Source organism: Danaus plexippus, chromosome 8 (genome assembly GCF_018135715.1).
Source record: "Danaus plexippus chromosome 8, MEX_DaPlex, whole genome shotgun sequence".
Taxonomy (NCBI): Eukaryota; Metazoa; Arthropoda; class Insecta; order Lepidoptera; family Nymphalidae; genus Danaus; species Danaus plexippus.
The window spans coordinates 4,930,771-4,947,965 of record NC_083542.1 but is presented as its reverse complement, the minus strand read 5'-3'; the positions used below and the strand labels follow the sequence as shown (position 1 = coordinate 4,947,965).

At 34.7% G+C, this 17,195-nt stretch overlaps 1 protein-coding gene across 1 annotated transcript; it reads left to right on the top strand.

Annotated features, from left to right (window-relative positions):
- Positions 1–4,425: 4,425 nt before the first annotated feature.
- Positions 4,426–6,226, top strand: LOC116776366 (L-xylulose reductase-like). The gene is made up of 5 exons (XM_032669569.2): positions 4,426–4,638; positions 4,995–5,247; positions 5,347–5,461; positions 5,535–5,737; positions 6,001–6,226. The coding sequence occupies exons 1-5, from the start codon at positions 4,587–4,589 to the stop codon at positions 6,110–6,112; spliced, it is 735 nt and encodes a 244-aa protein (XP_032525460.2). The 5' UTR covers positions 4,426–4,586; the 3' UTR covers positions 6,113–6,226.
- The last annotated feature ends 10,969 nt before the right edge of the window (positions 6,227–17,195 follow it).

Genomic DNA, 17,195 nt, shown 5'->3' with positions numbered 1-17,195 from the left:
TTGTGTTGCTTTTATTCTTAATTTAATATAAGTTCTTATATATGATATTGCCCCATCCATTGACAACCCCCCCCCCCTTTACCTCATCTTAAAACGTTCAAAGATTTTGCGTAAAAATTCGTAAGTTCGTTTCAAATTTAGTTGGTTAGAGAGAGGAGCTTGGACGGTGGAGGTGAGAGTTTATCGCGCGTTAGATAGGAACCCCTTAAACCTACGCCTGAGTCGCAAATCCCAGGCACTGTAGACGCTCCTCTCGACGCAACACGACGTAAACGGCACCCGCACTGTGAATCCATGGAATGCTGAGAAGTTTTCGACGTTGAAACAGTGTTGGCAGAAGATTCCGAAGTGACTCACGAACTCAACGTTAAAACAGATTTCCCACCAATACCATCAATACATTTCGTCCATGAAGAATATGAAGTTTTAGTGGACCAAAAATCGAATATGGAGCAGATTTGTATGTTACAATCCTAGATCAAATAAAACTTTTTTAAAGGTTACATCCGTCACAAACATTTTCCAAATATTGGGGTTTTTAGCAATAACTTATTTAATTAGTCCAACGAGGTGTTAATGAAACATTGTAAAGATTCGAATCTCAAATTTAAAAATGATTCAAGCGAAGAATCGGACATTGGCGGTATTGATTTATTAAATTTAATCTAATCTATTAAAGTTGCATTTTACAGAAAACCAAAAAACGATCCGCAAACTCTTACAAAATCTTTTTAACAAATGACTCGAGTCCAACATTTTAGTATACAGCAATAGTGCTAAGAATATTATCTATATTGTTGGTTTCAGTTACATTTAGGGACAAATCTTTTTTATATTTAAAAAAGATTAAAAAACTACTTAAGAATAAAAATGCTCAGACAAAGACAATTTTTTTTTTTAGCAATAGTTTCATTTAACATGTTTCTAAGACAGTTTGGACACAAGGAAGTTAATAGATGATTTCGAAAATTTAAACAAAAGAAGAGTAAATTTTTTGTAGACAAATGTGTAATTTTTAAACTTTACGCAGCTATAAAAAAAGCGATTTGATGTTTTATCTTCGTTTAGTTGATTTTCTTTTCCCAATCATTTTAAGAAAACATGAATAATCCTTTTTTGGACATAATTCATGTAGTGGGGCGTTATAATCGGTATTGCACTCCGGTGAGGAAACAGCGAGTGGCGAGCCTGCTGATGGGCATAACAATCCGTCTTTTACAAACACATTTAAAAGTATAACCTTTTTTGTTTACAACACAAAGGCTGTTTAGGAATTTCCTGAACATAGTTTGAATGTATTTCAATTATTATTTCTTTCGTTATATCCAAAACAAAACTCCCATTTTTTTTTATTGCCTAGCCTAGATGCGAGTTCATGTGTGTGTTCTAACGTCTACCTTGTTTGGAAGGTTCAAAAACCACATTCAATATAATGCTGTCATCAGAATGTTATATTATAATAGGTTTCATTATTCTTTTCATGTTTTTCTGTATTTTGTTGTATGATAGATAATATTATAAAAACTGTTTAACATGTTTAATGTGAATTTTGTCTTTTTGACCACTGGTGTACACTGGTCTCTTTTCCGAAACAAGAATAACTGAAAGTCGTTAGTGATATTATAACCGTGTTTTGATGCAAAATTACGAAAACGAAAATCCTTCTTGATTTTTTTTAAATCACAGTTTATTTCTACCTTCTATAATTATAATATGTTTTTATAAAAAAATATATAGCCAAGTCCCACCTTAGCAACATCATTTGTGCATTAAAAATTTGCCATTGCTATATAAACTTACAGTAATTAGTATTATTTTATGACTTTTACGTGACATTGTTGACAGTAAACTAATCGTGTAAATCTACTTCGAGACCCGATGGTACCCCATATACAGTGTTTAAAAAATGTTCGTCGGTTCATAAACATCTCATAAATATATACGGTAAATAAATACAAACATTCGAGTAACTGATCCGAAAGATACGACGGATACACTTAACAAATACCATATCTAAAATCTTTGTTTCGGTTCTACAAACTAAACTTACTTTTTCTTTTCTAAATCTTTTTCTCGGTTCTACAAGATAAACTAATAAGTAACGAAAAAAATGGGTATATCGGTTAGGTTCAAGTTTCACACTAAATACACAGAAACCCCTTTTAGCATTCGCTTGCCATCTCACAATACTAACACGTAACCCCAAACACTGTTAAGTCCTATAGATGAAGTGGATAACTTATGTGAGTTGACGGATGGATTGAGGACAAAACCACATAAATGTCACTGTCTGTATCTCAGTAGGCGGAATACAAGATATACCTCATACGATCCGGGGTTATTGTTTGGCGGTCAATGCATTCACGTCTACTGTCTGTTCTGTCTACGGTTACGGAAAATGCTCTAATTAAATTTCTCGAACGTAAGATAGATAATATAGGTCCTACTTCATCCTTAGAAGGAATAGTAGATAGCTGTTTAAACAATCTCACAAAGGTACATATAACCAACCGATCAAAAATATCAAAAAAGCTTAGATCTACGGTAATGACCTAACAACACGTCTGATGAGCCTTTCCTGGTCTATGGTTTAAAATTCCTTTTGTCAAAGTTAGATGCAAGCATCATAAAGGTGTTGAAGTTGCGACTCGGGATCGCGATACCGGCTGAATCGCCAGCTTTATTCAGGGATCGCAATAATTTTGGTATAAATCTAAAAAGGCCATCGGAACTCTATGAAGATCTAAGAGTTTCCAAGAAACATATCCTGGGGAAATCCCATGATGACGTCGTTACATCCCTCCCAAAGGACAAAAATACCCCAAAGCTAGAGTCACGACTTCAATTCCATAAACATTTTATGATAGTAGTATAATATGAAGGCCAAAGATACAAATTTATTTAAAAAAATTATTCGGCAAGACGAGAATGCTAAATAAAAGATCCGTGCCATGAGTTTAGAAATGCAGAATGAGTGGTCAGACATAAGAGATTTTTGCATCCCATTAGCACTAAAATGGCACACCTTATTTCATGATTGGTCGCTAGCACTGCTAAAATTTTATCTTAATGCATTCTAGACGGCTCTTCCAGATCAGAGTAATCAAGTCAGATGGGGTAAAGCTACCGAAAAAACTTGCTATATCTGCGTAGAGGCAGATAGAACTGCTAAGCATTTGCTGGTGGGATGTAGTGTACTCCTGGATAGCTGTCAATACTCACGTCGACACGATAGGGTCTTAGAAATCATACGTGAAACGAATAAACTTGAAGTAGCCAGAGGCAACACGAAATAACCAAAAGCGAGGGATCAATAGGTTTTGTGAGAGAAGACACTAGGGCTATAAATTCAAACGTCAAGCCTTACTCAATCCTTAAAGCGGGTCTGCATTGGACTATGATGATGGATACGTATGAGAGACAATATAAAATCCCAGAAGATATTTGTGCACCAGCGTCCAGACCAGACATATTTCTGTAAACGCGAATTTTAAAGCGCATTGTGTTAATAGAAATTACGTATCCTTGAGACACTAACATCCTCAATGACCATGCCATCAAGGTCAATAATATTACGAGCTCTCTAACGAACTCACTAAGAACAGGTTCGTCGTAAATTTGTACGCCATAGAAGTCGGAGCCAGAGGTATAACAGCTAAATGGACTACTAAAGGACTTGTGCCCGTCCCGAACTAACATCAATTCATTATTGGAACGTCCTTCGAAGGCAACTTCCTAGTTAGAAATTTACTAGTTCGTTTCAAATTTGGTTAAGTAAAGAGAGGAGCTTGAACAGTGGAGGTGAGCGCTAATGCGCGTAAGATATGGAGCCCTTAAACCTACACCTAGGTCACAAGTTTCAGGCATTGTTAAAACTCCTCTCCCTTCAACGCAATGGACCAGCTATCACGGTGAATCCATGGTAGGCTGAGAAGTTTCGTCTTTTCACGAACTATTTATCAAATACAAAAAAGACACGTTTGAAGTTTCGATGAGTTGAAAAAGTTATTTAATTAATACACTTAAAAATATACGATTATTTAAGATTAATAATATTTAATAAAATTTTCGTCTTAAGCTACAGATTAATAAAATATTAAACAATTATTTAGAAATATAACGACTTCTGACCAGTTCATTTATTTAAGTTATTTATACACCATATTTTTATTGTAAAATTTCTTTCTAAGTACGGAACCAAAATATTTGATCACCAACATGGCAATAATTTCGATGCGTCACATGTCATCATGATAAAGAAACATTATTTATCAGGAAGTTTAAAATATAAATTCAATGCTATTGAAAACTGGAAAAGATTTCAAATTAATAATATCTGTTAAATATAGAAATAAAAAATATATATAATTTTTTGTTTAATTTTTATTTGAATGATGAAATAAACTTTGAGGAACGGTAAAGATAACATTAACATATGATAATTATTACATAAATTTTTATTTCTACCATCCACAGACGTAGATAACACTACTTACTCAGTAACAAAGCGTTCGTCTCACGATTCTTGGTTTAATTTTTAAAATTTTGGCATAACTTTGTCATCCTTTGTTACAACTGGTCTAAAAATGAAAATATCGTTTGAAGGAAAACGAGTTTTAGTGACGGGTGCTGGCCAAGGTTAGTGTTTTTATGAGTAACATATCTTTAAGACATAATGAGCTATTTATTGTTATTTTAACGGAATTCTAGAAGTTTCGTCGCATATTATCAGTCAGCCAACAAATTTGTATTCTTTTTTATATATATATAAACTCTCAGTTTACTGTTTAAACCTGACATGAAACTAATTTCTATTTAACCGAGAATTATAAAATTTCTCGATGAAAAATATCTATCTATAAATAGATAAAATCAACAAATCAATTTTGTTTCATTTTTGCATATCATTTATTTTATTTTAATTAAAATAAATTTTCGTAACACGTAACCTAGCGTAACGAACGTTTTGTGTATTACCAGTAAAAATATTTCAGGAATCGGTCGTGGTATTGCCATAGAACTATGGAAAGCAGGTGCCAAAGTAGTAGCTGTGTCCAGGACGCAATCACACTTAGACAGTCTTCACGCGCAATACCCATCTATTGATGTGGTGGCTTTGGATGTTGGAGACTATGATAAGACCCGACAGGTTATAGATGATCTGGGACATTTTGATGCGTTAGTCAACAATGCGGCTATAGCAAATTGTCAACCATTTTTGGAGTGTTCACCAGATGTTTTTGATAGGTGATGATAATATTCAATAACACTAAAAAAGTATTTATATAATACAAGTAATTAATCCCTTATTAATTTTTACATCTATAAAAACAAGTATTTTTTTAGAATGGTCAACATAAATGTCAAATCCGTTATCAATATAAGTCAAGTTGTGGCTAGAAAGATGATAGAAAAGAAAATAGCTGGTGCGATCGTCAATGTTTCTTCTCAAGCAGCGAAGGTAGTTAATTTAAGGCAATTTAAAACAGTTTCATTGATACTTTAAAAATTAAATTAAAAAGAAATATTTTTAGAAAGCCTTAAAAAATCACACGATATACGGCGCAACGAAAGCTGCACTAGATTCTGTAACCCGTACCATGGCTCTGGAGCTAGGACCCTACGGCATCAGGGTTAACGCGGTCAACCCTACAGTCATTATGACTGAAATGGGCAAAACAGAATGGTCTGATCCAATTAAAGCTAATGCTATGCTTTCTAGAATACCCTTGGACAGGTAAGAATTATAGAGATATCTTTTATTTCACAATACTCTCCATGTATTTTTCTAAAAAAAATTTATTGCAAAAAGAATTTTTTTTCCCCATGTAAGTTTGGTAATCGATGAACGAAATTTGCGCCATTTGCTTTTAATGAAATTTATTCTTTAGTATTCTGGTGGAAGAGTATTTATTAAAAATACTATAACTGAACAACTGAATCAACCTGACTTTTTATAGGTAATGTCTAGTTTTTTTTTTCTCTAACCCTTTTTTCAAGATTTGGAGAAGTATCCGAAGTGTCAGATGCGGTGCTCTACTTACTGAGTGACAAAGCGAGTATGATCAATGGTGTTGAGTTGCCTATCGACGGAGGTTTCCTTGCTGCGTAGTCGATATTTATAGCATGGGATGTAAAATATTCAAATAAATGTTGTTCCCTTTTCAAGTAAGCTCCTGGCTGACAATAGACATGTATTTTAATACGAAATAAACAAGTGATTTTATTTGACATCTCTTTTCCAATAGTACAAAAAATGTGCACCGAAATGTTTTGGCCAGTTGTAGCTCATTAGGTGACTAATTTTGGTTACCAATTCCGGGTTACCAATTTATGTTATTTTGTTTCTTTATAAAATATCGACTTCATGTACAGCACATTGTTAAAAATTGTTTTAAAATCAAAGAAATATTTTAGAACTTAGTTAGGTCCTTGATAATTTGCTATTTTGATCCTTAATATTTTGCAAAAAAAATTGGGAGGGTAAAAAATTACGTCCTCGAAACAGGAGGAACTTCGAATCCAAAGGAGATAACGAAGCGCTTAAATTCCCATATTTTAAATTATAATAAATCGGAGGTATGTGGTAGGAGTGGGGTGTTACTGTTCCTCAGGAAAAGTGACCCTTTTGAAGACATATCAAATGAAAATCCTTTTGAATCATGTCTCCAAGATCTACTTGAGAGTTATCACACAGAATCTTTCCCATAAATTCGGTGAGTTCCAACTTATTTGAACAAGGCTTTTATACCAAAGAACACATTCACACAGTCCAGCAAATTAAACCATAAGTCGAGTAAAACAACCAGCCTCCTCGCCTGTCCGTTTGTGGAATTTGAAAAATCCTGCTGTCATCGAAAGCTCGACTGTTGTGGAATCTATGCAAAGATGCCTACACGATGATAAATACATCCAAGTACATATTTTATACGATATTTCAACGATTTTCGGTAATCGTTTTCACAGTTGCGAATTGAAACGAATTCTGAACAGCCTGAGCGATAATTCTAGATTGGTCTTGGGATGAATCTTTGAACCTTGAGTTCAATAGTCTTAGTGTAAAAGTGACATGTATAGGCTAAATGAGCGATGCCCAAGACTGAGACAGAGCGCTCTTGAGGCAAACCTAATTCCAAAAGTACAGGCTGATAGGATGACTTAAAACATTGAAACTAATTATATGCTACATATAAAAATGTGTTTCTCATAATGATTCTCAAATATCTAACGGGTATCATCAGCTTTCTTTGGTCAATAATAATAAACTTTGCAAAACTTAAGAAATTTATGTAACACTAGCTATGCCCGCGACTTCGTCCGCGTGAAATAGTTATTTTCGGCATCATATTTATTTTTGCAAAAAACCTACTCGGTTTTATAAATAATTTTCTGTTATTATTTTAGACAATTTAGTTTATTTATTTATTTTAAGTTTTTAAATAACATAATTATTTAAAGTACTTCTGTGTAAATAATATTTTTAGTTTTATTTTCTTGTGGCAGAAGAACATATTGGTTTTCTCCGCAACCTGATCTTGACAACGCGACATATAGTTGGCCGTGTGAAAAGCAGTCTTGGCGTAAATCAATTCCTACGTGTTTAAATGTTTGCCCCTGTGATTTATTAATTGTAACGGCGAAAGATAGCTTTACGGGAAATTGAATTCTTTTAAAATTAAAAGGTAAATCATTTGGTATCATTGGGATGCGAGGTATAAGCACTGTTTGACCAACTGCTGGACCAGTCAAAACTATAGCAACGATCACGTTATTGCGAAGAATTTGATTTGAAGTCGGGTCCCGTTACATAAATTTGGTGGTTTAAGATTTCTGAGTAAAATTATTGGGGCACCTATTTTTAACTTGAGGGAATATGGGGGAAGACCACTGGGGTTCAAAGAATTAAGAAACTCCTGTGGGTAATGGACCGCATCTTCCTGATCCATTACATTATCAATAGATGTGTAGGTAACTATGTCTCCTGGAAGTTTACTTAAAATTAAATCATTAATTTCGTCTACGCTACTGTTTCTCGCCGCCAATATTGCCCTTTGACACATCCATTGATGATCTTTATTTTCTATTTCGCTGATGTCGGGGTAAACTTTCGAAATTAAGTCCTCAATGTTACTCACTCTTTCTCCTAAATCACGATCAATTTCAATTCTATTTTCAAAATGAGGTACTTTCCCGTCTCCTATTAAAAGTAACTTTGAAGGAAAAATTATATTACCTCCACCCAAATGTGCTCTCATATTTGTAGTTAATTTTAGGATGTTTACAAACTTCCATAATGGGGAACTTTTAAGGCAAGACTTTACAATGTCTGCTCTAGTTCCTCTTACTATTACTGGTAAAGTTTGTCGAAAGTCCCCAGCAAACATGACAGTAATCCCACCCATGATTTTATCACAGCTTCTAATATCTCTAAGAGTCCTATCTAGAGCCTCTACATGAGCTCTATGGATCATGGTACATTCGTCCCAGATCATTAAACTGACATCTTGTAAAACTTTTCCCAAAGGGCCATTTTTACGTATAGAGCACACGCTATCTTTTTGTAAAGAAACAGTTAGGGGCAGTTTAAAAGTGGAATGAGCTGTGCGTCCACCTGCTAATAAAGTTGCAGCGATACCTGACGACGCTACTGCCAAAGCTAGCATTCCCTGAGACCTTACTTTTGCTAATATAAGATTAGTAATAAAGGTCTTGCCGGTTCCACCGGGAGCATCCAAAAAAAATACTTTTCCTTCACTAAGACGAACACTTTGCATAACACAATAATACGCGGTCACCTGGTCATTAACTAATTTTGGTTCATTTTGAGTAATATAATCATTCAATTCATTTAGATCATATGGTTTTCGCAATGCTACTTCTAACGGATCCAGATGATTAAGTGAATTAATCCTTTTTGATACAGGAAGCCCAAAATCAGTTAGTGATTTATCGCAAATCTCATGAATTTTATCTTCAATCATGATTAGTCCATCATTGTATATATCATCATTATATGCTAATGTCATATCTTGATTCTCATTACGCATTCTGTTTAGTATATCTTCACATAAAGCATTACGAAATTTATTCCATAATGCTAAAGGGTCAGATGGTTGGCAAAATATAAGGATGATGGTAAATAATTCTCTTAATTTTGTGGCTGGCTCGGACATTACAGCATCTGACATTGTATTCTGCCAATGTTCATCTCCCTCCAGTAAACCTAATTCCTTGCAAGCGCCTTGATAAGTTTGGCAAATAACACCATTCACGGTCCTTAGATGTTCAAATGACATTGGACCGCGAACATGTTGCAGTAACATTCTTAAATAAAAACATTCAGTTTGAGTCGGATGAATGTTGTAGACACGGCCTAAAGTTGTGTCTTTTTTTACACCGGGATATCCTTCAACATCTTGCCCACGTTTTCTTCTAGAAAATGAATTTCTTTCCCATACGTAATACTGGGGTACTTCGTGATATAAAAGGGTTTTTGCAAAATCGTCCCTCTTGCAAAGGTCAAAGAACGCTGTAAGTGTCGTTGATGAAGGATTATTAACACGATCTTGAAGGTTTGCATTATTATCAAAATAAACTCTTTGTCCATTTTCCAAATGAACTGCTAAATGAACTACTGCCGGAAAACGTTCATGAATAGGAAATTGGAAAATTCTCCAGATCGCTTCCGAAGAACTTATATAGCGACCATTTAGATATGTTTCTACTTCATTGTTATTACTTTGAAGCGAAAATGTGGCTTGGTCAGAGCCTTTATGAATATACTTACAGATGTACTTAATAGCTTTGACCGATTGACAAAACTCTACGTTAATGTGTGCATTGAAAATTCGTGATAGAACTGGATTATAGGGAACAACCCACCTATTATCCACGCTCATTTCTGTACCCTTGACACGAATTATTGCTGTGTTTCCACCATTATCTGGAGACCTGCGCCTGTAGGTTGGGTAACCATCATCCCCGGTTTGTGTTTCAGAAATAAAATTCCTAGGGTACTTTTTAGAACAAATGTTTTCTTTCATACATGGTGACGCAGGGTTATGAAATCCGCAAGGACCATGTATCATATTTTTTATGACAATATTATGAAGAATTGGATCTTGTCGTTTGTCAGGTATTTCAGCCGATATTATTGCATCTATAGAATCTGGTTGTACTTTGATAGCCAGCCACAATAAAATGTGGGCGTGTGGTAAACCTCTTTTTTGCCATTCTACGCTGTAAACAAAGGCTCTTGAAGGCCCAAAAATATTTTTCTTTGTCAGAAGGAGTATCATATTTTTGAGTTTTAAATGAAATACTCTAGAAACCAAATCATGTCTGTCGTAAGAATGCTGATCGGGTAATAACTCAATTTTTATTTCCGGCCATTCGGAGTTACATGTAAATGTAATGAAGAGATCTGGTTTTCCAAATTTCCTGACAAATGTCATGGCATCTTGACTTTTTTCGTTCATGTATCTGGGGGATCCTGTAAATGACGACGGCAGTATAACATGCTGGCCAACATTAGAAGCGTCTATATTCGCATCATTAACCACGGCATCTCTTAAATGAATGTACTCTTCTGCTCTCAATTTTTTTTGATTTCTTTTTATGAAGTCTAGCCTCTCAGAAATCATTTTAGCCGCCATATCAACACAATACTTGTTGAATAATCCCTTGAAATAATGTATGCTGTTAAAGTCATTTATTCTCAACATGAGTCTAAATGCATAGAATTGCATACATGATACAGTTTTAGATCTAGCAGCAGTATTCTGCTGTGGAATATTTATACAGTATCCGTCATTACCAAAGGGAAACAGTAAAGGATACTGAAGTGGGTCATAAGATCTATGAAGTTCAGAAACTCGTTGAAATCCACCATCTCTCGCCGTCAACACAATATCTCGGGGACCTTTGTCTTCATCTATCAAAAGAACAGCTACTTCATCTACTATTGGCGATTATATCGACCTCGATGCTCATTAGGAGGTTTCACATCAGCATGAATAATAAGTTTGAAGTCATTCGGTGGTCTATTTTCCAGATTGTATTTGAAACTTTGAATATACGTATTATGATCGTGAAGATATGTTTGGAGAGCGTCGATAAGATCGATTTGCAAGCTTGGATTTAAATTTGAGCGTAAGGATACCTGATCTGCATGTGAAACAAAATATATTTGCAAAAATTCGGGCTGTGCCCCTTCAGCTGGAAGTAAGTTACCGATTAAGTGATAAACTTGCCCTTGGACTTTAAAAGTGGGCATAAAGTTTCCCTCACGAATCTCTTTGGCACCAAATGAAGTCATCTGAAATAGTGTATTATATTGCCTTGAGTGATTTAAGAAATGCTTTGATGATGGATGTGAGCCTGATATCAGTTCTTTTAAAACTGTAGTTGGTTCCGGAATTATTGGTATATTTACTTTGCCACCACTACAACACAGTCCAGGAGTTTCAGTCGCCCATTTTTTTGCTTGGCCAAAGTTGCATATTTTATTCATTCTGCCAATATCAATATCATTTAGCTCAGTATAGTCAAGTGTACAATCATAAGCAAACGCAGCATTTAATAAATTATGTTGCCTGCGAGTTCTATTTCTTGCTGATCGTGCATTTTGCTGTGCTAATCGATGGGATCTTTCAGTGCTCGATTCCCGATCGCGGTTAGCCAAAGTGCGGGAATTCTGTGAGGCTAAACGTTGAAAACGTTCAGCGCTTGATTCCCGTTGTCGGTTTGCCAAAGTTCGAGAACTCTGTGAGGCTAAACGTTGAGAACGTTCAGCGCTTGATTCCCGTTGTCGGTTTGCCAAAGTTCGAGAACTATGTGAAGCTAAACGTTGAGAACGTTCAGCGCTTGATTCCCGTTGTCGGTTTGCCAAAGTTCGAGAACTCTGTGAGGCTAAACGTTGAGAACGTTCAGCGCTTGATTCCCGTTGTCGGTTTGCCAAAGTTCGAGAACTCTGTGAAGCTAAACGTTGAGAACGTTCAGCGCTTGATTCCCGTTGTCGGTTTGCCGAAGTTCGGAAATTTTGTGAGGCTAGACGCTGCGACCGTTCAATAATCGTTTCATTAGCACGGTTTTGTTCACTGATTTCTCGTTGAGTAGCCAACCTATGCATATTTTCATCCTCTGTTTCATTGCTGCGCAAAACTCGCAGCCGCTTTGCAGTAGCAGTCTGCCGAGAAAGCTGAGATCTTTTTCTAGGCATTATAATGACGAAAAAAGAACCTAAGATATGAAAAATTAAACAAACCGTAACTCGTAATCAAGAAAAAAATAAACGTATGGTAAATAATTAGGAACCTAATTATTTTCACCTGTATTTGGTACTTACGTAAATCGGATAAAATATATGTCAAAAGAATAACCGTTAAACGATAAATGTATGCTTAAACTAAAACCTAACCTAATAAGAATATTTATGTGGATAACACCTATTTTCAAGTATTATATACAACAAAACAAAAAAGTTATAATATTGCTAAAATATTAGAAACAATACTATCCTTATAACAAAAAATATTTACTATAAAGAAAACTATGACACCTACTTACTACATCAAAATTAAAAAAAATGTTGATAATTGTGAAATTATTAGAAGCAAAATATTATCCTTAAAACAAAATGAAATAGTATTTAAAAAGTATTATTACACGACGATATTATTCCGCAAAAACAAATAACGCTGCATACAACCGTTCAGAAGGGAGCCGACCGCGCGTCTGAGCCGCGCGGCATGGTACCTCGTAGAGCTACACCCCCCCCCGCTCCCTCCGCGTCGCTCGCAAGCAACGACGCCTCTCCTATGTTTTGCACTTCATGCGGCGCGCGGGTGAACTTTATATCGGTGTTATTTTAAAATTGTAATATCTTCTAAGATATTCATTGAAATTAAGTGATGTCAAAGACAATTTTGTTCACAGTTAAATAATCTTAATCAACAACACATTTATTTGGATAAAGATTTGTATTATTACGTTGATACAATAATGCATTAATTTCGACCAAATTTTATTACTATAAAAACGGTTCTAGTGTGTTAATCTTAAAAGATAGATATATACTGTCGTGGACATTTTTTTAGATCATTTCAAGAGGAATAATTCTTTCATACATATATTTTTGGTATCTTGAATCGTTTTCGCAACGCATGCAACGAAAGCCCTCAAGAATGAATAATTTACCCCGTTTTTTCCACATTTTCCATTATTTCTTCGCTCCTAATAGTGGCAGCGTGATGTTATATAGCCTAAAGCCTTCGTCGATAAATGGTCTATCCAACACAAAAAAAAAGTTCAATTCTAACCAGTAGTTCCTGAGATTAGCGCGTTCAAACAAACAAACAAACAAACAAACAAACAAACTCTTCAGCTTTATAATAATAGTATAGATTAAGTATAAGTAATAAATGCATTTGATGTAATTGTGTTGCTTTTATTCATCCCTCTTTACTTAATATACTCGTAATATTAAGTCCGTAGATATGAATTTGGCGTTATATCGTATTGGCTACTTTGATCTCAAATATCTCCTCTTTGGTTAAGCATTCCAATATCAAATTTATATAGCTATTTACTTATGCATTTATTTGTCGAAAACAATTACCCACACGTTTCATCCTTCTTTGATTTTTTCTTTGTGCCACTCAGTTTCCAAATCGAAAACTTAAAATATCAAGTTATTTACGAGCACGAGTATAAAGTCTCACCAGTGCTGCAAATACGGTTCAAAGAAACAATTGTCAACCAGCATATTAATGAAGGATTATAAATCGAATCACCGATGATGAAAGTGGATCTCGTACGATAATTGGAAACACGTATCGCAATGTCTGAACCCTAGCGAACCAGCCAAATCCTGCACCAGGGCAAAATTTACTCAAAAAAGTTTCCTGTGAATGTTTGGTAGATTAGTACCGGTGTTGTTCACTTCAGCTTTCTTAAATCTGGCCAGACGATAACGGCAGATGTGTATTGTTTGCAATTGTAAACCATAACGGAGAAGATAGCTTCTAAGCAACCGAGGCTGGTCAACCGCCGTCCGCCACGGCAGCCTGAGGACAAGCCTAGACCACACATTGCACAACAGATAGTTATCATATTAGAAAAGTACTCCCCGGATCTTGCATTGCATTTTTTCCGAAATTTGGAAGTAAAACAATTCAACTTCGATGAGGCCAAAGGGCCAAAGCGTCTTCAAAGATTTTGTTGATTCCTGTCCGGATGTTTTTTTTAGTAAAGGGATTAATGACCTATGAAATAGCAAATGTGCATAAGTAGCAAAAGTAAATACTTCGATTAAATTAATATATTTTGAAATAATCGACTTTAGGCTACTGCCTTACAAGACGCCAATTTCATATTTCAGCGCTTAATATATAAAACAGTTAAAGAAAAAAAGTTTTGATGTTTGGAATTATTATTATTTTTTTTTATTTTTCATTTCACTTTTTATTATTATGATTATTATTTTAAGTTACTGAAACATACTTGAGGATTTCGCGAGATATTAAATATTACAGATCTCATTAAAACTCTGTTTTTCTTATATCATTCACTATATATATGAACGTATAGATAATATTATAACTACCTAAAAATAGTATAAAATTAAAAATAAATAGTGATTAAATGAAAATATTTTTTATGACTTATATCTTTATATTAATTATTGAAAAGCTAAACACCCAGAAATACAATCCTTAAAGACTTAATGTACTTCTATGACATTATCGTGTAAGTGGTGTATTGAGATCAACAAAGAACTTCTATAAGTCATGCTATGGACTCGGGAAGTCATTCATGTATTCACAATATAAGTAAAACTCAAACAAGCTACTTTGCAATCATTCAATTGCAGGACGATTTAAAGCGTAATGAGTTTTCCTTCAGGATTCTTAAGTGCAAAAATAAACCACAAAAAGCTAATAATAATAATTATAAATAAAATCTGATCAAAGTACAGATGAAACGAAACTTCTCGGCATTCCATGGATTCACCGTGAGGGTGCCGGTTGCAGGGGCCTTTAATAGTGCCTAGGACTTGCGATCCAGGTGCAGGTTTACGAGGCCCCTATCTAACGGAAGTTAAACTCTCACCTCCACCATCCAAGGTCCTCTGTCTTCCTAACGAAAGAAACGAACCTCCTGGAGCTGCCTTCGAAGTACGTTCTAGGAATGATTTGATATTAGTTCTGTACAGGTCTAAGTTTTTTAGTATATTGTAGAGAGATTCAGCTGTTATACCTCTCGCTCTCACTTCAACCGCGTACAAATTTACGTCGAATCTATACTTAGTGAGTTAGTTAGTTGTGTGATCAGTGAACCTGTAATACTTATTGGCCGTGATGGCACGGTCTTAGTTGATATTGGTTTTCAAAGAAACCGTAAGCTCTATTACCACAAAGCGCTTTTAAATTAGCGGATGTAGAAATATATCTGGACTGTCCTATCCACTGGTAGTTTGTATTGTTTATCATATGTATCCATCGTTATGGTTCAATCCGAAGCCGCTTTAAGGATAGAGTAAGGCTTGATATTTGATTTTATAGTCCTAGTGCCTTCTCTCACAAAACCCACTGATCGCTCGTTTGTGGTTATTCCCCTTTGCGCTCTGGCTACAGAAAGACTAACCGCTTCACGTATGATTTACAAAACCCTATCGTGACGACGCGAGTATTGACCGCTATTCCGGAGTACTCTACATTCGACCAGTAAATTCTTAGCAGTTCCAACTGCCTTTCCACAGATATAGCAGGTTTTTTCGATACCTTTTCCCCATCTTAGTAAATTACTCTGATCTAAGTGATTAATTTAGAAAGCATTGAGACAAAATTTTACCATTGATGAATTAAGGTGCTCCGTTTTAGTGGTAATGGGATGCAAAAATCTCCTATAACTAACCACTCGTTCTGCATCTCTAAACTCATTGCATGGATCTTAAATTTAGCATTCTCATCCTGCAGAATAAAAAACTTTATTATGTCCATGTCTTTAGCCTTCTTACTTGATCCTAACCCTACTCTGTTACTTCGTGCTCCCATCATAAACTGTTAATGTTATTAAAATCTCGACTCTAGCTGTGGGGAATCTTTGTAGATCTAATGACTATTACGATCTGTGAATAAAGCTGACGAATCAATAATTCAACATCTTTATAACGCTTACATCTCACTTTGAGAACAGGGTTTTATTAAAATCATAGTCGAGAAAAGGCCAATTCAGACGTGATATTAGATTATTATCGTAGATCCAAGCTTTTTTGACGATACTGATCGATTGGTTATATATTTATTAGAAAAAAAGTCTTATAGTGCCTAATTTCGTTAGAAACCTTGGGTGTGCTGAAAATACTATACATCGTAGTTTTTCGCTTTTTAATAATTCTCTTTCACAAAAAAGAAAAGTTGTTAAGAATATTTTCTTAACAAGAATTATAGATCAGAAAATTATCTACAAAAATAATTTTTGCCCATTTTGTTACAATCACAAAATGATTGAAATGAAATGAAACGACTAATAAATAATTGTGCATGTGTTACATTCTAAATAATGTGACACCTTTTCTATACAATCTTTGAGCTTGAATACCAAGCATATTTTCAAGATAATTTTCTAGGTAGGATGAACACTTTTCCAAGAAAATGTTGTGCTTAGTGACTTCGGTTATCATTTTAATGTGATTTAAACTTTAAAGTGGTCAGTTGAAATTTAATCAGCTTGTCTTCATGGATGTTACATAAAATTTCGTCTGTTAGATTTAATTGGCCATTGTAAAATGACAGGCCCTGGCAATCAGGACAGGCTGATGGGCAAACAAATCTTAGTCTTTTACAAACACATTTAAAAGTATAATTATTATAATATAATTTCTACTGGCGTACACTGGTGACTACTTTCAAGGATCTAGATATATCTAGTTCAAAACTTTAATACACTACACAAAAAATTACAGTAAAATACAAAAATATTTTCTGAAACAAGAATATCTGAAAACCGTACGTTGATATTGTAACCGCGTTCAGATGCAATATTACGTTAACGAGATTTCTTCTCACATTTTTATTTAAACCACAGCTTATTTCAATCTTCTATAATAATTATAACATGTTTTTTTATAAAAATAGTTAAGATCCTCCATATTAACATCATTCGTGCATTAAAAATGTACCATTTCTTATATA